This window comes from Pimephales promelas, chromosome 23, assembly GCF_988280905.1.
Source record: "Pimephales promelas chromosome 23, fPimPro1.hap1.1, whole genome shotgun sequence".
Lineage (NCBI taxonomy): Eukaryota > Metazoa > Chordata > Actinopteri > Cypriniformes > Leuciscidae > Pimephales > Pimephales promelas.
In genome coordinates this window covers 4966143-4987100 of record NC_142791.1, presented here as the reverse complement: position 1 = coordinate 4987100, position 20958 = coordinate 4966143, and the positions used below count along the sequence as shown (strand labels likewise).

Sequence of the window (20958 nt, the reverse complement as noted above, 5' to 3'; positions counted from 1 at the left end):
AAAGTTCGGAAATGATTCGGACTCCTATCGCTTGCACCAAAAACTACAACCTGTCGCACAGGTCACACAGCCGTTATGGTCTCCTATTAAACGTGGACCAATCAGATCAATGCTTACTTACACGACTAACCACTCGCATGCACTGGTTGGCACGTGGACCAATCAGCGCTCTCCACTCAAGGGAAAAGGGGTGGGGCTTGGATCATGGCGATCAGCGCTTCACTCGGCGAGCAGCGAATTGTGTAGATCCAATGAGATCACGCCGCGTTCCGGGCCCAATGTGTTAGAACAAGCCGGTGATTGCAAGAGCAAAATCAAGCAAGCGAGGTGGCCTGGTCAGAGAGCATTGCTGGTTAATGTGAACATATTGTCATCTGTAAGGAATTAGATATTGAGGACCAACACAGGAAACTTTTGGTTCAAAATTAGGGCAGGAGAAGCGTTTTTCTAAATATTGTTGTTCAGGTGTCAAGAGAGACTTATCAGTTTACAAGAATCAAAATAAAACTTGATCTGGCAGAAGGTAAGTGCCATGCCATTACTTTCTTTGTTGGAAATGTTTGTGATCATCTGGGTGGGTGCATGTGTTCATAGATTAGTCTACTATACTACATTTAGCAGATCATCCGCTTCGTTTACTTATGTTTGCGCCTTTTGAAAAGAAGGTTTAATGTTACATTATCAAGCGGTGCAATGACAGTTCGACATGATGCTTAGCACCATTAGGATCAGTCAGCCTCAATAAGACTTACGTCACACAGCTGTGTAACTAGAAGTTTCCTCATTGCATTTTTGAATCAGGATTTAAAACAGCCAATCGAGAGAGAACTGTGTTGTAAAAATCAAGTCAAAAGAAGACAATTCGTCTTTAGAACATATGAACTAATGTTATTCTGTATGCCCCTGGTGTCTCTTTATTAAGCAGGAAAGCTCTTCAAAAGTGGTTTCCAATGTTGAAGCCCCTCAAAACATTTCAGGTTTTGTGGTTCTCGATTACAGAGGGAACTACTATTGGTTGAATTGGGTGTTTGATTGGCATGTCATCCAAAATGTACTGTTGGGGGCCTCTAGGAACAGGTTTAAGAGCCACTGCTCTACACTACAGTATTGAGATCCATGTGCTCTCAGGCTTTGTCTCAGACTTGTGGGTGGGATCCCATCAGATCAGCATGTACCTATCCATACCTGTCACTGGCTGACTGTTTCCACCTACACAACGATCCATATATGGCGCTTGGGCAGTTTTTCATATCAGGGACAGGGTCGTGATGCAATACTGTCCCAACTTGTGTGCTTTTGGTATACGTTTATGGTAGTTGTGTCTTTTAGCTTAATTTTAACTGAATGCTTAAACCAGTTTTTGAATCTTCTCTGCAGGTCACAATGAGGGAAAGGCTGTCATTATGGGCTGTTTTTTGCCTAATAGCAGCATTCCTGCCTTCTCAAACAGGTAAGACCATATAAAATTATGGTTATATTCTTATATTTGCTGTATGTTTCCAGTGCTGATGTCCATCAGGATGAATTTAAAGACCTATTCAAACCAAGAACGATAACGATATTGTCCACACTAGTGCACAGAATCGTTCGGGTTATTATATGCATGTGCTGTAGTTATGTCACTTTAAATGCTCAAGCGCTAAAAGAAATTCTATGTCCCTCCATCTATGTAACAACCACTTTGACGCTTCAAAAAGTTCTCAGAACTCATTTTAAAACTAATCTATATTAATTTACCATTCACAAAGACCCGCCCCCCTTAGTTACTGTCTCTATGTTCGACAAGCTATGCTGCTCTCACGCCACACCATGTTCTCACGCACCGAAAAACACATCGCGGAGCTGAGAGGAGACAGGAAAGACCAGGTTACTTTTCATATTAAACAAAGTCTTACCTTTCAAATTTGGTAAAAAAAAATAAAAATTAAGAAATTTAAACAATAAATACCGTTTTATGGCTCTTTAATGTGTTACCGATCGCTGTAGTGGAGCATAAGCTAAAGCTGCTCGTGATATGATCTCTTCCTTGTAGTTCATTTATAGTATCAAATAAACAAGAATGAACATAAGAAGGAATTTTGCTTTAACCGCGGAAAGGTGTCAGTACACACTGTTTCAAGTTCAATTCCTCCCATGTTTATCTAATATCTCTCCTGACTGCTTTGTCAGACAAAATGACGGATGACGAAGTATGATTGGTCATATCACCTGTCAATCAAGCTCCCTGAGTTGTTTAGCCCAAATTTTCTGAAGAGACTTGATTGCCTTTTTATGAACAAATTTATTTTTGGCTTTTATTCACATATAAACATTCATCAACTAACTGAATTTTTATTTAAACGGAAGCTCAAGTGCGAGAACGAACACGTTTAATTGTATACTTGTATGTTACGCAGCACGTTTGAGCTTCAGCAAGAACTATAAAGTTTTTTCCTCGCGTGTCAAGCAGGTTCGCTTCTGTTTATGTACGCTGAGGAATGTTTATAAGTGAATAAAAGACTCAATCGATTCATCATATAAAGTGATCGAGTCTCTTTAGAAAATTTGTAATAAAACCGCTCAATTCAAATGGATTAGTTTTTTTAAGTGTCAAAGTGGTTGTAGCATGGCTGTCTTTGGAGGGACAGAAATATCTTCGATTTCATCAAAAAGACCCTTTGTGTGTCGACAATGAACAAAAGTCTTGTGGGTTTGGATGGAAAGACATAACTAGAGAGTTTACATTTTTAGGTGAACTATCCCTTTAAAAGCAGGATGAATTATTTTACATTTAAAACAATTCTTAAAACTAGGCCTATATCTTTATCGTTTTTTTGGTGAGAACATGCCTTGAATCCATCAAGATGCATATAAACGTGCATTTTTATTAATTAATATGGGTTTCTTTACTGATCCCTGATCAGAATTTCTCTGATATCTGATATTTTTGTGTTGCAGAATCCGTGGCTGTGATGTCTGTGGACTTGGGCAGTGAATGGATGAAAGTCGCTATAGTGAAACCCGGTGTGCCGATGGAGATTGTATTAAACAAGTATGTTTTGGAACAGAGTGAAACTTTTTGCACCAAAATCAACAGATCTTGTCAAGTGATTTCGATTTATTAGTTTCAGACAGCAGTTTACTCCGTTGTGACATTTATCTTCTTTGTGCAGGGAGTCCCGGCGGAAAACACCAGTCGCTGTGTGCTTAAAGGAAAACGAGAGGCTTTTTGGAGACGGTGCTTTAGGAGTGGTGAGTCTTTGTACTCCATAATACCTTCTGTAAAAGTCAACATGAAGTGGCGGTTGCAATGTATTTAATATAACTTAGAATGTGACATTTAAAAATTAAACATGAAATTCAATTTGATGGTAAAATTCTGATAAATGTTCACTTTAAATTCCTGATTTTTAAAAAAAATAATTTTCACCACCATAACCTTCTTTTGATGAAAGTTATTGCGTATAAATGTTTTTATTTTTTTATTTTTAAAGATTACATTGATAAACAATGTACAATGTTTAATGTTTGTGATGATCATCAAGGCTGCATTTATTTGATCATTAATATTGTGAAATATTATTACAATTTTATAACTTATTTCTGTTATACTATGCAATGCAATCGAATTTATTCCTCTGAATTCAGTCACATGATCCTTCAGAAGTCATTCTAATATGGTGATTTGATGCTCAAGAAAAAATGTAGTATTGATTTTGAAAACTTCCTGGTTTTCAAAAGAACAGCATTTATTTGAGATGATAATATTTTGAAAAATAAGTGTCTTTACTGTCACTAAATAGAAGTATAAATTTTTTTATTTTTTTATTTTTTTATCACTGACCCCAAACTTTTGCACAAGAGTGCATGACTCAAAATAAGACCAGGAACAACAGGCCAGTAAATAGATTTTTTTTTTTTTATCAACGTATTCAAAATGGATTGAGTAGATGAAAAAAAAAAATCCCTTCACATTTTCTTAAAGGGATACTGCACTTTTTTGGAAATCATTTTACAACTCCCTAAGAGTTAAACTGTAGAGTTACCGTTTTTGAATCCATTCAGCCGATCTCCAGTTATGGCGGTACCACTTTTAGCATAGCATAGCTTAGCATACATCATTGAAGTGGACAAGGCCATTAGCATTTCTCAAAAAAAAAATTCGATATTTTTCCTATTTAAAACTTACTAAGACCGATGGAAAACTCTCATTCCTGTGTAATAATCAAGAAACTTTACTGCTGTACCATGAGTGCAGTAGGCGTAATGATATGAGGGGCTGAAAATAGGCTAATACCGAGCTGGGGACTATTTTCAGGCGCTGCGTCATATCATTGCGCCTGCTGCACTCATGGTCAAGTTTTAAATAGGAAAAATATCGAAACTCTTTGTTGTTTTTTATTGAGAAATGCTAAAATCTCTAAAACCTTGTTGCAGAATTTGTGACGAGCTTTGACTCTAGCATACTTGAATCATGACAGGCTGTGAAGAACCCCAAGGTGGTCTACAGATTCCTCCAGAACATTTTGGGAAAGACGGCAGACAACCCACAGGTGGTACAGTATCTGAAACACTTCCCTGAGCACCAGCTGGAGAGAGATGAGAAAAGAGGAACCGTTTATTTCAAGTTCTCAGAGTAAGTATTCAAACACTTGCTTGGTGTGTTAGCTGTTACCAATGGGTTTTCTATAATATCTGAGAATATATTTTCATCTAGAGAGGTGCAGTATACTCCAGAGGAGCTTTTGGGCATGATGTTGAACTACTCTCGGGTTCTGGCTCAAGACTTTGCAGGTTTGATAATGAGTGTTTCGAATAGTTCAGCTCTCTTGATTTTTGCAGGTTAGGATATTTGACCATACCGATAATTTTATTTATTTTTCTCTTAACAGAGCAGCCCATAAAAGATGCAGTGATCACAGTGCCAGCCTTTTTTAATCAGGCAGAACGCAGGGCTGTCTTGCAGGCTGCCCATATAGCAGGTCTAAAGGTCCTTCAGCTTATCAATGATAATACTGCTGTGGCTTTGAACTATGGAGTATTCCGGAGAAAAGACATCAATTCGACTGCACAGGTACTACTGACAAGATTTAAGTGAATTTTATTTTTTTGGTCAACCAAGAATGTGAGCGTGTGGCCAGACAATAGCAGACTGGGAAACCAGAAATAATAATTTTGGTGACCAATTGAAGGAATAGTTCACTTAAAAATGAAAATTCTGGCACTTTTGGGTTGAGCTTTCCGCGACTGCGCAACTGGGTTATACACTCACCGGCCACTTTATTAGGTACCCCATGCTAGTAACGGGTTGGACCCCCTTTTGCCTTCAGAACTGCCTCAATTCTTCGTGGCATAGATTCAACAAGGTGCTGGAAGCATTCCTCAGGGAGTTTGGTCCATATTGACATGATGGCATCACACAGTTGCCGTAGATTTGTCGGCTGCACATCCATGATGCGAATCTCCCGTTCCACCACATCCCAAAGATGCTCTATTGGATTGAGATCTGGTGACTGTGGAGGCCATTTGAGTACAGCGAACTCATTGTCATGTTCAAGAAACCAGTCTGAGATGATTCCAGCTTTATGACATGGCGCATTATCCTGCTGAAAGTAGCCATCAGAAGTTGGGTACATTGTGGTCATAAAGGGATGGACATGGTCAGCAACAATACTCAGGTAGGCTGTGGCGTTGCAACGATGCTCAATTGGTACCAAGGGGCCCAAAGAGTGCCAAGAAAATATTCCCCACACCATGACACCACCACCACCAGCCTGAACCGTTGATACAAGGCAGGATGGATCCATGCTTTCATGTTGTAGACGCCAAATTCTGACCCTACCATCCGAATGTCGCAGCAGAAATCGAGACTCATCAGACCAGGCAACGTTTTTCCAATCTTCTATTGTCCAATTTCGATGAGCTTGTGCAAATTGTAGCCTCAGTTTCCTGTTCTTAGCTGAAAGGAGTGGCACCCGGTGTGGTTTTCTGCTGCTGTAGCCCATCTGCCTCAAAGTTCGACGTACTGTGCGTTCAGAGATGCTCTTCTGCCCACCTTGGTTGTAACGGGTGGTTATTTGAGTCACTGTTGCCCTTCTATTAGCTCGAACCAGTCTGGCCATTCTCCTCTGGCATCAACAAGGCATTTCCGCCCACAGAACTGCCGCTCACTGGATGTTTTTTCTTTTTCGGACCATTCTCTGTAAACCCTAGAGATGGTTGTGCGTGAAAATCCCAGTAGATTAGCAGTTTCTGAAATACTCAGACCAGCCCTTCTGGCACCAACAATCATGCCACGTTCAAAGTCACTCAAATCACCTTTCTTCCCCATACTGATGCTCGGTTTGAACTGCAGGAGATTGTCTTGACCATGTCTACATGCCTAAATGCACTGAGTTGCCGCCATGTGATTGGCTGCTTAGAAATTAAGTGTTAACGAGCAGTTGGACAGGTGTACCTAATAAAGTGGCCGGTGAGTGTAGGTTGCCAGGTTGAGATGACAAATGGGTTGAAATTGCATATAGTGTGTGAATATAATGCATTTAATACAAGATCTGGCAACTGGTCAACATTAGACAAACATATTGGTCTGATGAGTCATAAAGGAGTTTGGGCCATGCATATTACGGTAGTTTCCCGGGAGAAATAACAAAACGGGAGGGGTTTGGGAGAAAAACGGGAGTGTTGACTGGTATGGCGTAAATGACGACAGAATTTTCATTAAGTGAACTATCCCTTTAAGTTGGATTTATGACAGATTTTTGATTAACTTTTCTTTTCTGTGTATTATAGAATGTCTTGTTTTATGATATGGGATCGGGCAGCACAACAGCCACGATTGTCACGTATCAGACAGTAAAGACCAAAGAATCTGGCACTCAGCCACAGCTTCAGATCCGTGGAGTTGGGTTAGTCATGGTTGTCAATGTTTTAGCCTCATTTGTTGGCCACTTCGGTACATTTCATATGTATATATATATATTATGTACAACATCTGACTATCACTTTTTTATATCCAGTTTTGATAGAACACTTGGTGGCTTTGAGATTGAGCTGAGGCTCAGAGATCATCTCGCCAAGCTCTTCAACGAACAGAAGAAATCGAAGAAGGACGTGAGGGAGAATCTGCGTGCCATGGCCAAACTTCTTAAAGAGGCTCAGAGACTCAAGACTGTGCTGAGTGCCAATGCTGATCATACGGCACAGGTACTGAAATTGTTCATTTTGTTCAAATTTTTTGTTTTTTACACAGAATGTTTGTTTAGTCAACATAAAATGTTATCAATTTGCAAAACAAACTTTTTTTTTATCTTCTTGAGAAATACTTCTTGATTTTTATTGTGGACGATTCATCCATGAATGTTATTTATTTTTTCTGAATCTTCTTATATAATTGAATTTTCTGATGAAAGAAGACTTATCTCTTTTTTTTGTCTTTTTTCCTTCAATCAACTGTAACCTTACATTCAGATCTGCCTCAATTTTTGAGTGCAACACCAAAAATTCAATCAACCGATGGATAGAACTAAGGTCATGACCTATTGTGTTTTTTTTTTCTTTCTTTCTTTTTTTAAATCCATTTCACATGGATGACCATCACAAGAAGAAAAATCTGTCACTGCTTCCAATTCATCGTGACTAACTCTATGGAAACATTTCTAGGTCACTATTCAAATGTAAGCAAATTTGTGACATTGGCCATGTGAACTCAGATGTTCTTGCTTCCACTAAAGCTTATGATAGTTCTCAAATGCTGAATCACGTGATCATCAGGAGTTCATGCAGCTTCAGGTCTGCTGTCATTAAAACAAATGAGCAACAAGCCAAACACTAAGACATTTTTCAAATGTGTTCATTTTTTTTCAATTTGACTGACTCAAATTATTATGAGGATAGCCTAATTTGTAATAAGAGTAATGCAAAATAGGAAACGATTCTCTATTCTTTTTTTTTTTTTTTTTTTGAAAAATGGACCATACTGGGACAACTTGGCCTTGGTTGAATAGGTATTATTAAATGATGTCTATTTTCTTGACTGTGAGATTTGTTAGACATTCATTATATGTAAACAGACAATGTCTATATGAAGAGTTCAGATGCAAAAGCCTCTAAATGCCATTTGAAATTTTCTTCTTTAATGATAAATTTTTATCAAACTTGCATATTTAAGTTCAGTAATTTCACTTAAATAACAATTAATAGGTAATTATCATTGCCATTTAAGTGAAATTACTGAACTTAAATATACAAGTTTGATAAAAATCATCATTAAAGAAGAAAATTTCAAATGGCACTTAGAGGCGTTTGCATCTGAACTCTTCATATATTAGACTTACTACTTGTACAGTTTTAACCTAACTCTGTTTTGTGAAAGACGATTTGGTAACATCTTGATTTTCTTGTTTCTTCAGATTGAAGGTTTGATGGATGACATTGACTTCAAGGCAAAAGTGACTCGCTCTGAGTTTGAAGCCCTCTGTGAGGATCTGTTTGACAGAGTACCAGGACCTGTGAAGGAAGCTTTAGCTGCTTCTGAGATGAACATGGTAAGGAGCTAAATATCAAAGCATTGACTTTATACATGTTTTTTGCATAGCTGTGATTTCAAAAATAATCTGAAATATCTATTTTGTCCAACAGGATGAGATTGAACAGGTTATTCTGGTTGGAGGAGCCACCAGAGTGCCTAAAGTGCAGGATGTGCTGCTTAAAGCTGTGGGAAAGTATGTTAGTTCGTTTTAATTTTTTTCTATTTCCCATTTAACCTATAGGAGATACATTTGATTGGCTGTCAATGGATGCTATTTGAAGGTAGGCGGTGCAGTTATGACATCAACCCAGTAGCACCTCATTGCAGTACACGAGATCCAGGGGGCGAAGTTGGATCCAGATCTAAGGGGTGGAGATAGGTAGGATTAGGGGTGGGGTTAGGGCTGAGGGGGTGGAGATGGGTAGTTTTACGGGAGGGGTTAGTAATCAGGTGGTGGAGATGGGTAGTTTTAGGGGAGGGGTTAGGGCTGAGGGGGTGGAGATGGGTAGTTTTTAGGGGAGGGGTTAGGGCTCAGGGGGTGGAGATGGGTAGTTTTACAGGAGGGGTTAGTGATCAGGGGGTGGAGATGGGTGGTTTTAGGGGAGGGGTTAGTGATCAGGTGGTGGAGATGGGTAGGTTTAGGTATATGTAAGGTGGGAGGAGTTGGATATGGATCCAACTCCTCCCCCTTGATTTCGTGTTCTGCAGTAAGGACCATCTTCATCAACCAGCAGAGACAAACTTGTCTGTGCTAAGCAGCCAAAACTTGACACCTTAGCGTGTACTAGTAGTTTAGGTTTGGTTCTTTCTTTGCACAAATTAAGAAACATTTAAAGGGTTGCACAGTTTGATATTGGTTTATTAGCCGCAACACTTAGTGTGCGGTTTGTTGTAATTGTTTTTTAAATTACATAAGCCATGAACGATTAAAGGCCTTTAGTGCCTTGGTTTCATGGTTTTCATCATTTTAATGGGTTAGTTCACACAAAAAATTAAAATTTAACATCAATTACTGACCGTAAACTCTTCATGCTTCAAAATGAGGAAATCTCTTTATGAATTCAAAATTCATAAAGAGATCATACAATCCATGAATCGGGTGGTCTTCTGAAGAGACACAATTGCTTTATATAATGAATAGTTTTAATTTAGGATTTTATTCAAATTGTGTTTTATTCAATTTAGCATTTGATGCACAAGAACCAATGAGGTTCCTTCTCGTGTGTCACGCCAGCACATTTGAGCATTCACAGGAAGTAATGAGGTTTTTTACACATCAAGCTGGTACAGTTAAGCCTCCGTTTTCCTGTTTATCTCTATGGCTGTTTTGGAGCAGTAGACTTTTGGTTGAATAGACTTTCAATGGAGGTACAGAAATCTCTCCGGTTTCATTTAAAATCTCTTCATTAGTGTTTCGAAGATGAGATGGCGTGTCATGTTGTTCAAAACCCATTGAACTTCATTGACAATTTTCATTTTTGGGTGAACTAAACCTTTTAAAGAACGTCTAATAAGCTGGATTACACTTAGCATTGACTTCAGCTTTGTTCACTTTTGGTCTCCAGAGAGGAACTGAGCAAGAACATCAATGCAGATGAAGCTGCGGCGATGGGCGCCGTCTATCAGGCCGCTGCGCTCAGCAAAGCCTTCAAAGTCAAACCTTTCTTGGTACGAGATGCAGCCGTGTTTCCCATACAGGTGAATACAAAGTCCTTGTGTTGTTTCCTAAAATTGGATTTGTATTAATGGTCTTTACTCATCCCTGACTAAAACCACTGAGATGTTAAATTTAACAGATAAGTAGTGTGAAGTTTTATTTATCATGCCACAGTGCTTGTGCGTTTAAGAAGTTCTCTGATGTTTTCTGTTGCTCTCTTTAGGTCGAGTTCAACCGTGAGACTGACGAAGAAGATGGCTTGAAGACCATGAAGCACAACAAGCGCATTCTGTTCCAGAGAATGGCCCCGTATCCCCAGAGGAAAGTCATCACGTTCAATCGTTACACAGACGACTTTGTCTTTTACATAAATTATGGAGACCTCAGCTTTCTCAGTGAACAGGACATGAAGTAAGACCCATCTTGTTCATTCCACTCATATTCTGTGTTTTATTTGTTTACACTTTTACTATCAGAAGGTAGAACTTCTGAATCAAACCTCAGTGTCTGTCTCTTTCTAAGAATGTTTGGCTCTCAGAATCTGACAACGGTGAAACTGTCTGGAGTGGGCAGCAGCTTTAAGAAGCATTCAGATGCTGAATCTAAGGGCATCAAGGCCCATTTCAACATGGACGAAAGCGGGGTGTTGATTCTGGACCGGGTCAGTACTGCATTTTAGATTGCAGAATAAAACGTGACAAACTAGTGGTAGTATTTTTCCACTGTTACAATGCTAGTAGATGCTTGATTAGCCAGACGATCCTTGATTTTTCAGGTGGAGTCAGTGTTTGAGACCATTGTGGAGGAGAAAGAGGAGGAGTCAACGCTCACAAGTAAGTCAAAAAAAAGTGTGTGTGACTGTGTATTTTGTTGTTTGTTGGACTAAAGAAGACTTTTCAAAAGCATTAGTACATATCACATTGCAAACTGCCTTATCATAGATCCAAGTCTTTTATCAAGGCTGCATTTATTTGATGAAAAGTACAGTAAAATGGTGATCTATTGAAAAAAATATATCATATCAAATATATATTTTAAAAGAACCGTTTTCTATTTGAATATACTTGGAAATGTAATTGTAATGTGTATTTTATTACAATTAAATTTTAAAGTGAATTAAAAAAAACAAAAGAACTGAAATAAAAAAAATTATATACTATTACACACGCATATATTAGGGCTGTGCAAAGATTAATTGCAATTAATCGCATCCAAAATAAAAGTTTGTTTACATAATATAATATATTTGTGTGTGCTGTGTATAATTTTGTATATATAAATACACGCACGCATGTATATATTTAAGAAAATGAGTTAATCCATATTATATAAATACACATTCATATATAACATTTATTTATATAATATCAGTATTTACCTGCAAATCATTCTTAATGTACATGGATGCATATGTATTTATATATACAAAATAATTATACACCGCACACACACATTATGTAAACACAAACTTTTATTTTGGATGCGATTAATCACAATTAATCTTTGCACAGCGCTAGTATATATATATATGTTATAATTTTTTATTTTTTTTTATTAGATCATTTTTTTAAGTGGAAAAAGATATGCAAGTCTGCTTCACTTGTTTCATCTCTCTCCCCCAGAGCTTGGAAACACAATTTCTAGCCTGTTTGGGGGTGGCAGCTCAGAGCCGAATGCAAACGTGTCAGAACCGGTTACGGTAAATCTGCTTAATGTCTGTTTCCATATAAGACAGACATTTTCTCAAACTTCAGCTCAACATTTTGCTTTTTCATAATGGTCCAGGATGAAGAAGAAGTGACTCCAGAGGCTGGGAAAGATCAGGAACAGTCAGAGAAACAGGAAGAGACTGCCCAGGAGAAACCTGAGATGGAAGAGGGAAAAGAGGGAGATCCTCAGTCTGAAGAGCCCAAAGATGACAAAGAGGATAAAGCGGAAAGTCAGGTGAGAAGATTTACAATTAGGCTTTGAAGAGAATCAGATTCACTTGTTCTGCCCTGTTATTCTCAGGAGTCTTTTGACTTCCTCTCGTTTTCTATTGCACGGCATGCTATATTATACGCCTGCAGAACCCCTGCCTATTTCATTAAGCTACAGTAGTTAACCTGATCTAAAAAAAATTAGCTAATAATTATTTTTATTACCCAATATGATACAAAATTATACTTTTAGAAGAAAAATCTTTCTTACTGCCCATTGAAATGGTATTTTGCATTATTATTTTTAATAATTGTATTACTATAATATAATATTTACATTGGGATTAAAACATTAATAACATTTTTATTGTAATTACAAAGGGATTATTTTGCTAAATATTAGTGACCGGGTTCCCACAGTCCCATAAAACCTGAAAATATTAGGGAATTTTTAGGGAAAGTCATTACAATTTCTATAGGAAGTTTTTTTGCTACAAATTATATTTTATGGGTGCAGAATCAGTGATTTTTAATTGTTTAAAAAAATTCTTATAAATTATGGAAATTCAATGTTAGAGCCCTATAGAGACAAATGTTGAATGTCTATGTTGAATTGTGCTATATACAAATCTGTTCTCTAATGATTATAGTGAGTGATTCAAATGTTTTGTTTTGTGACGGCTACAAATTTAAATAACCAAATGTCAGACTATAATCAATAAATTTTGGTTTCAACCATGTATTAAATTGCAGTTTCCATGTGATTTCGTTTTGGAATTCATCTAGAACTGAACTCTCACTTTCATCACGCAGGGAGAGACTGAAGCAGAGAAAACTGAAAAGCCTGAAGAGAAATCAAATGGTGAGAAAGCAGAAGAGGAGACGGACAAGAAACCCAAACCACAGAAAAAGAGCAAAATATCAGAAGACATCACCGTGGAGCTCGAGGTGAACGATGTTCTCATTCCCAGCACAGAGGACCTTGACGTGTCCAAAAAGAAGTAAGTGTCTCTTGCTTCTAAGAATGAATGAACAGAGTGGGAAATGGGGCAGACTGTAGTAACTGAAGAATCTTGAAAGAATTACCATGTGTTCCTCCCTCATATCAGGCTGCAGGACCTCACTGACCGCGATTTGGAGAAGCAGGAGAGAGAAAAGACCCTGAACAGCCTGGAGGCTTTTATCTTTGAGACGCAGGTATAATGAATCGCTCTGCAGCCCTTCCCAGTGTTTGAGCCGTGACTCATAGATCCAGTGACGTGACAATGACGGAACTGTCTTTGTCCAAGTCTAAAAAGCTTTATTTGCAGAGCTCGAGGAGAAAACTGTACTGGGCTTAAGCTTTTTGATGGAGCATTGTGGAAAATGTTTTTACAGCAAAATAATTTAATATAAGTCAACTTTTTTTGAATTTACAAAACATCTAGTTAAAGGAGTAGTTCACTTTAAAAACACTTGGTGATGATTTACTCACCCCCATGTCATCTAAGATATCCATGTCATTCTTTCTTCAGTCGAAAAGAAATTAAGGTTTTTGATGAAAACATTCCAGAAAAATCCTGGAATGTTTTCATCAAAAACCTTAATTTCTTTTCGACTGAAGAAAGAAAGACATGGATATCTTGGGTGAGATGGGGGTGAGTAAATTATCAGCAAAAGTTTTTTTTGTTTTAAAGTGAACTACTCCTTTAATTTTTTGTTCTCTCTCCATCTAGGATAAGCTGTATCAGGATGAGTATCTGGCTGTGGTGACGGAGGAGGAGAAGGAGCAGATCACAGGCAAGTTGAGCGAGGCCTCTAACTGGATGGATGAGGAAGGATATTCCGCTGGTACAAAGGAGCTGAAGGAAAAACTGGTTGAACTGAGAAAGCTTTGTAAAGCCATGTTCTTCAGAGTAGAGGAGAGGAAGAAATGGCCCGACAGACTGGCAGCTCTCAACAGCATGCTCAACCACTCCACCATCTTCCTCAAGTGAGTGAGCTGCATCATATTTGTTTTTTGTTTTTTTTTAAATAAATGTAGGAATGGTATTTTCAATTTTTTTTAAATATATTTTATTTGAAAAAAATCAGTTTATTTAAAATAATTAATGTATTTTTAGAAAATAAACTTTTAAATTATGAAATGTAGAAATCTATTTATTTAAAGAATTTATTTTTGGAAATATACATGCATGTATATTTAAATGTATAAAAGAGATTTAAAAATGTATGTGTATATTTTTATTAAATTATATTTGTTAAATTTATTTTTTTTTAAATCAATATTTAAATTAAATACGCAATGTTTTATATATATTATATAAATGTATATTTAGATAAATACATTTATTTCAAAAAAATATATTTTTACAAATTTAAATAAAATTTTACATTTGAAAATAATGATTTTTTACATGTAATTTAAATATATAAATTTTCTTAAACGTAAACGCTTACAAACAATTATATATAATAATTTATATATTTAAATACTTAATAATTATATACTTTTTTTTTTTTTTTTTTTTGGAAGAGTCCTTGGACTCTTGTGGGCAGTGCAGTTTTGAGTTCAGCCAGCAACATGTTCAAATAAAAGAAAACAACTTTGCATGGCCCTTTGTTCACAGGAGTGCTAGACTGATTTCTGAAGGTGACCAGATCTTCACAGAGGTTGAACTGAAGACACTAGAGAGGGTCATCAATGAGACAATGGTATGTAATGCCTTTATTTCCCTCTCTCTTTCCCATTGATTTCGTTCTTCCCTCGACTTCAAGTTAATTCTGCTCTGGATGCACTGCAAATTTTGATTTGTTTTAATTGCAGACATGGAAGAATGAGACTGTTGCTGAACAGGAGAAATTGTCCCCAACAGAGAAACCTGTTCTGCTCTCAAAGGACATTGAAGCTAAGCTGGCCCTATTAGACAGGGAGGTCAACTACCTGCTGAACAAAGCAAAGTTTGCCAAACCGAAACCTAAAGAGAAGTCTAAAGACAAGAACAACACCTCCACAGAGAGCAACAAAGCTAACAGCACTGAAGATGCAGAGAAGGTTATTTCTCCCAACAGCGATGACGGTGAGACAACATTTATTTTGAAAATTAGATGACCACTTGTTTTCTGTTAACGTGGAGTAAATCTGGTGTTTAAATTGTGCTTTTAGCTGAAAAAGTGAAGCCAGCAGAGGAGCCTCCAACTGAAGAAAAAGAGGAAACCATACCTGAACTAAATCCAGCGGAAAAAACGGATGATGCAGGTAATTCTCAGTCCAGTAACTAGAGCTGCATGATAAATCACTAAAAGATTGCGATCTTGATTCATACACCCTCACAATCTTATTTCTAAATGACAATGATCCAGCTATTTGTCTATTAAACCTCTGTTGGTGCTGCTGACCCAGATAGTGTTGGTATGAAACGGCTTCACACAGTCTTTTCAACCACAGTTTTGTTATTTCTGTGTGAGACTCATTTAAATGATCACACAAGTACTGGGAAAAACGTTCAGATGAAAATAATGTTTATGGTAGTGATCCAAAGAGTACATTTTGAAAGTAACTTGATTGTTTTAATAACAATTACATTGTTAGGCCACTAGGTGATGAGTGACAAGTGACTGTTCAGTGTCATTTTATCATTTATTCAAGAGATTAAACGAAATTGTGATTCTCAATTTCTCTACTACTAAACCATCAGTGTACATCATTTTAAAATGACCTAAAATAACCAAATCTATAGGTTTATTATCTTTATGTAAATGTAGTTAATTTGAAGGCTAATATGCAGATAAACTAATGCGTGTTTTTGTTATTTTGCAGAATCAGCAAAGAGCAGTAAATCAGAAAACCATGTAGGGGATGAATTATAACATCTGGAGTTCTTAAAGGTTTTTTTTTTGTTTTTTTATTTATTGACTCGACTCCATTAGGTGGTCAAAAATATTGTTTTTTTCTGCCCCACCCCTCAACAAATTGGAACGGCTTGAAAATGACAGTGTACATTTCATAGTTCATGTTCAGTGACCCTGAGCCAAAACAAAATGCCCAACCCATGGCCGTGTACTCCTTCCATTCACATTTAATTTAGCTTCTTAATCCATGAATTATTAATCTTCTCCCTCTCAGAAGCATGACCCCCCCCCCCCCCCCATCTGTTTTGGAAATGGAAATCAAAAATGGCATGCTTGACCAAAGCGAACACACTGTCCTTTTTATTATATGTAGGCTACATGGGAGTCATTTGTCATGCCCTCTGACTCAAGACACCTTTGCGTCCAGATATCGAGGAAATGTGAAGTTCCTGCTGAATTGTCTTGCTTAATTGTCTCATCGTGTTCATTTTTGCTAGTTTAACTTTTTCCGTGTTGCCCATTCCCAAAACAACCCGTTCGTACCTGTGAGCATCTATGCCAAACATCTCCTGTATTTATGGACTTGAGTAGGATTAGTCTGCTGCACTGACATCAAAGGAATTTCACTTGGCTGAAAGTGGAAATTGTTTGTTTTTTTTGCTTTCATGTCTTCGCTAGTTTCATCATTCACATGTTTTCATGTGTAAGTCTATGTGGAGATGGGAAATACACGGAAAAGGGAGAAGATTGTTTGTTTCTAAAAATGTTAATAAAGTCTCTTTTTTTAAAGTTCTCTGCACACGGTGTAATATCTTACTATTTTGACATATTTATGTAATATGTAATGCATTTTAATCCATTAAAGGGATAGTTCACCTCAAAAATGACAATTTTGTCATTTACTTACCCTCAAGTTGTTCCAGACCTGTATGTATTTCTGTCTTCTGCTGAACACAAGAAAAGTTATTCGCAAGAATATGGGTAACCAAACAGTTGATGGACCCCATTGACTTGCTGAGTGTTTTTTCTTTTCCTCCATACTCTGGAAATCAATGGCTTCCGTCAACTGTTTGGTTACCAAATTCTTCAGAATAACTGAAGACAGAAATTCATACATGTTTGGAACAACCTGATGATTTAGAGGGCTTTCACAATAGCACTTTTGGTGAAATGATCGCTCAAATGGTCTCCTTTCTCTGTACTCCGATGCACGTTCGTGACTCTCCGGTTCGAACTTGTTCGAATCCTTTTTCATGTCATTTGGTTCATTCAACGAACGAAATGAACAAATTGACTAAGGAAAACGATTTTTTCATTTTGATGAACGAGTTCGCGGCGAACATTTGAGCTTATAAAACTTAAACTTTGTTATTTTTTTAAATGAGCGATCGTTTAGCTTGATAAGACCCTTATTGATTGTCTGGAATCGTTTAAAGCCCTTTGAACAGTTTGCACTGAAACGGTCTTTTTGACCTTGAATCGTTTGGTTCCCATTGAAGTCCATTATATGGAGAAAAATCCTGAAAACCTTAATTTCTTTTCGACTGAAGAAAGAAAGACATGGACCTCTTGGATGACATGGGGGTGAGTAAATTAACAGCAAAAGTTTTTTTTAATAGTGACTCCTTTAAACAATTTCAGATTCTGATCTCAGATCTGATTGTAAATGTAGTTACATTAGTCCATGAAAGCTAGTGTTCACAACTGTAACTTAAAATGTAGTTTGTCTTTAATTAGACATAAAATTACAACAACATTAGCAAAATACTTTTTTTACAACAATGCCCTCACACAGAAAACCCCAAAATGCATATATAAATGAAATATAGTTAGTACCTAAATTAAACTTTGCATGCACAAAAAAATGTATGTTGAATCTAAACCATTCAGGAGACTTTTACTGTAAGCCACAGATGTATTATAATATTGGTGAGATTTTCTTATTGTGACATCTGCTCATCATTTCATTCCTATCCTCTGGAACTACAGGCCAGTGCAAAAGCCATTTCTAGAGTGTCTATGTGAACAGCTTTAACTGTGGCAAGTGAACCCTGCCAGAGTATAGAAATGGGATCTCTGTTTGAGAGATATCAATGAAAAAGGGTTGATTTGTCTACTTTGAACTTGTCCATGCGGATCTTGTAGACAAGCACAGCCAGCATGATGATGCACATCGCTCCCAATACCCCCGCGGCCACAGAGATGCCCACCACGGCCTCCGTTGACTTCTGAGCCTGAGACACTGCACAAACATCAGAACAACTGACTGACCTGAGCAAAAGTACACCGCTAACAGAAGGTTGAATTAAATCTCTTATTCAAATTTATATTGGGTGTCTTCTATTACTATGTGTTTGTGTTCATGTTGTATTGCAAAATACTTGAGAGGCTGTTGTGGTTGGTGGTATGGTTTAGGTGTAAGGGAAGGATATATTTATTATATATAAAGTGCAAAAAGTGATGTAAATTATGTAGTACATAGTGGTTAAAGACAATTAATATAAAGTGGGACCCATCATTATTTTATAAATGTCAGAAAACATGCATACCTGCAACAGGTGCGAATGGTTCTAAAAGGATCATGAAAAGAAAAGAAAATTCAAATGAGTTTCAACACATGACATTATATGGTCAAAATACAATCAATACAAATGATCTCTAATTTATTCATGCATACTAACATTCAAGTTTGCATTACTAACTTGAGCTAAATAACGATCTTTTTGTCCTCTGTAGAGCTGCTTATGGCAGAAATGAACTCATTTCTTGGGTAGGCAATTTCAGAGGCTAGCAACAGCGAGCTAGCTTTGAAAGCGTAAGATCCCACCCTCCTTTCAGAGCATCTCCCAATAACCATGCCTCCTTCAAAATGAGTATAGCAGGGAGCAAACAAAAGTGGCATGAGTGACGGCATTAAACTACTTCATGTCTCAAAGTACATAACATTACTCCAACACGGCGTCCGAAAGTTGCGGCTGGTCGTTAGTTTGTGTGTAAATGTACATTTTGATCAACGGTTTCCATTTATGATGTCATTTTTAGCAAGAGATTACTCCTTAAATATTAACTTAGTTTTCAGCTGGAGCCAAATCGCCAAACAATTGTATAAAGCGCTATAAAAACAAAGACGACTTGACTTGTATATTGAAATGGTTTCTTTCCAGCATCTGATTGCTCTTACCATCCACTTTGGTGATGATTGGTCCAGAGCTCACTGTAGCGACGTCACTCACTGAGGTTCCCTGAGCCGACTGGACTTCTCTCCTCTTCCTCGTTGTGCAATTCTGAAGCATGTCATACAACACATTTGAATACACTTCAGTTAGATGATGGCGTATATGGCGAGATGGTCCTTACTGCAGAACACAAAATCCAGGAGGAGGAGTTAAATCCAGATCCAACTCCTCCCACCTTACATATACCTAAACCTACCCATCCCCACCCCTAATCCTATATCCATCTCCACCCGCTGATCCCTAATCCAACCCATCTCCACCTCTTTGATCTGGATCCAACTCCGCCCCCTGGATCTCGTGTACTGCAGTGAGGTGCTACTGTATGTGGCTCTCTCCTGTGAATGACATATTGAGAATTTTGGTGGTGCACGTCGTTTCATACCTGGCGTAGGGATCTACAGAAAGAGCTCTCGCAGAGCCTGGTGGCACAGTGCAGATAAAAGGTCGAAACTGTCCTGTTTCTGTGCTCTATAAAGCGAAACGTCTCGAACGAGAAGCGCGCCACCTGCTGTTCTCCATTCACACCCATGATGGTTTGAAGATCATGGGTACATCTGAGAATGACCGAAATAGGCTACTTACAATTACTATTTTTTACATTCACAACAATTTTTCACGGAAGCCCTGAACCGCAACGTAAAATCTAGCTAGGCTACGAATCAACATACCACATAAAGTTTGGGCCAGGAGGACTGTGGAACCTATTCCGGTGGCCGTCTAAGCAAAGTATCGACTTTGTTATTAAAATATTTCGAGTTTAATCTCGAAATGCAACACTTTTCATTTTTTACGTTGCGGTTCAGAGCATCCGTATTTCTTCTCTCTTTTGACCTTATTTACCAGAAGAACCCTCTGAGATTTTAATTTAATAATTCAAAGGGTCATTCCACCCATTTGCATTAAGCTTTCCATTGTTAGAAACCCAGTTATACTATTGAATGGTCGTGCAACACTCTCTAATTTTCCCCTGAGGCGAGAGAAATCTGCTACTTACCTTTTTTTTTACTTCCTGTAGTAAACGCATTTATTATACTTGGGAATTTTTTTTTACACAAGAATAGATTCCTGAAAACACTACCAAACTTTTATGTTTTTCATAAAGAACTGTGTCATTACTTTCTATTGCTAAAATTGATGATGAAAAAGAATGCCTTAATCTTATATACTTTGATAGAGGATGTGAATCTTTCTGAAAGCCCCTAGTTTTTTTTTTTTTTTTTTTTTTTACTTTATTTGTATTTGTATTTTCTACCTCCTATGTGAAGGTGCTTGTCTGTTGTCTAAGAAGACAGTTCATATGTTGTACCAGGCCAATTATGGTTGTTAATATTATTTTTCAATAAAAAAATAAATAAATAAAAACTTTTTCACTTCTTCCTACTACAGTCATTTTATGTCATTGTAGGAGGAAATGTAAGAGAGGGGGATTACTGGAAAAACTACAAACACTTTATCCTGTTAAAGATACATTAATTAATAAACATAGAAGAGTTTTGTGTTTTTTGCCAATCTAATAAGGAGACTATTTTTCATTTATTTTATCACATGTCCACAACAAAAATTTTGGTCTGATTTGGAAGAATATATAATCACAAAATTGAATGTAAACATCAGAATCAATATGATTTTTGATATCATGTTATACTTTGATTTTTGTGGTTTGTCCAAAAAAAAATATTTTTGTTATTCAGCTGTTTATTATCCTTGGAAAATACCATATTCACAAATGTAAATGGTCTAATTCACAACCTTGTTTTAAGGCATTTCATTTGTACTTTAAATTATATTACAAAACAATAGAAAACA

At 37.1% G+C, this 20958-nt stretch overlaps 2 protein-coding genes across 2 annotated transcripts in view; one reads left to right on the top strand and one right to left on the bottom strand.

Annotated features, from left to right (window-relative positions):
* The first annotated feature begins 261 nt into the window (after window positions 1–261).
* Window positions 262–16137, top strand: hyou1 (hypoxia up-regulated 1). The gene is made up of 24 exons (XM_039675902.2): window positions 262–523; window positions 1378–1450; window positions 2938–3031; window positions 3153–3231; window positions 4461–4615; window positions 4697–4773; window positions 4872–5053; window positions 6772–6887; window positions 6999–7185; window positions 8391–8525; window positions 8620–8702; window positions 10075–10207; window positions 10390–10577; window positions 10689–10827; window positions 10942–10999; window positions 11789–11865; window positions 11952–12110; window positions 12899–13086; window positions 13195–13282; window positions 13801–14057; window positions 14695–14779; window positions 14892–15144; window positions 15231–15323; window positions 15885–16137. Exons 2-24 carry the CDS (start codon window positions 1384–1386, stop codon window positions 15932–15934), a joined length of 2943 nt encoding a protein of 980 aa, XP_039531836.2. The 5' UTR covers window positions 262–523; window positions 1378–1383; the 3' UTR covers window positions 15935–16137.
* A 1377-nt stretch (window positions 16138–17514) lies between these two features.
* Window positions 17515–20958, bottom strand: part of LOC120481968 (zona pellucida-like domain-containing protein 1) — an 8257-nt gene continuing 4813 nt past the window's right edge. Inside the window, exons 7-10 of the mRNA XM_089126346.1 lie at window positions 19535–19706; window positions 19098–19200; window positions 18466–18486; window positions 17515–18158 (exon numbers count right to left, since the gene is read on the bottom strand). Coding sequence (XP_088982472.1) covers window positions 18007–18158; window positions 18466–18486; window positions 19098–19200; window positions 19535–19706 — 448 coding nt within the window. The 3' untranslated portion in view covers window positions 17515–18006. The remainder of the gene's footprint in view (window positions 18159–18465; window positions 18487–19097; window positions 19201–19534; window positions 19707–20958) is intronic.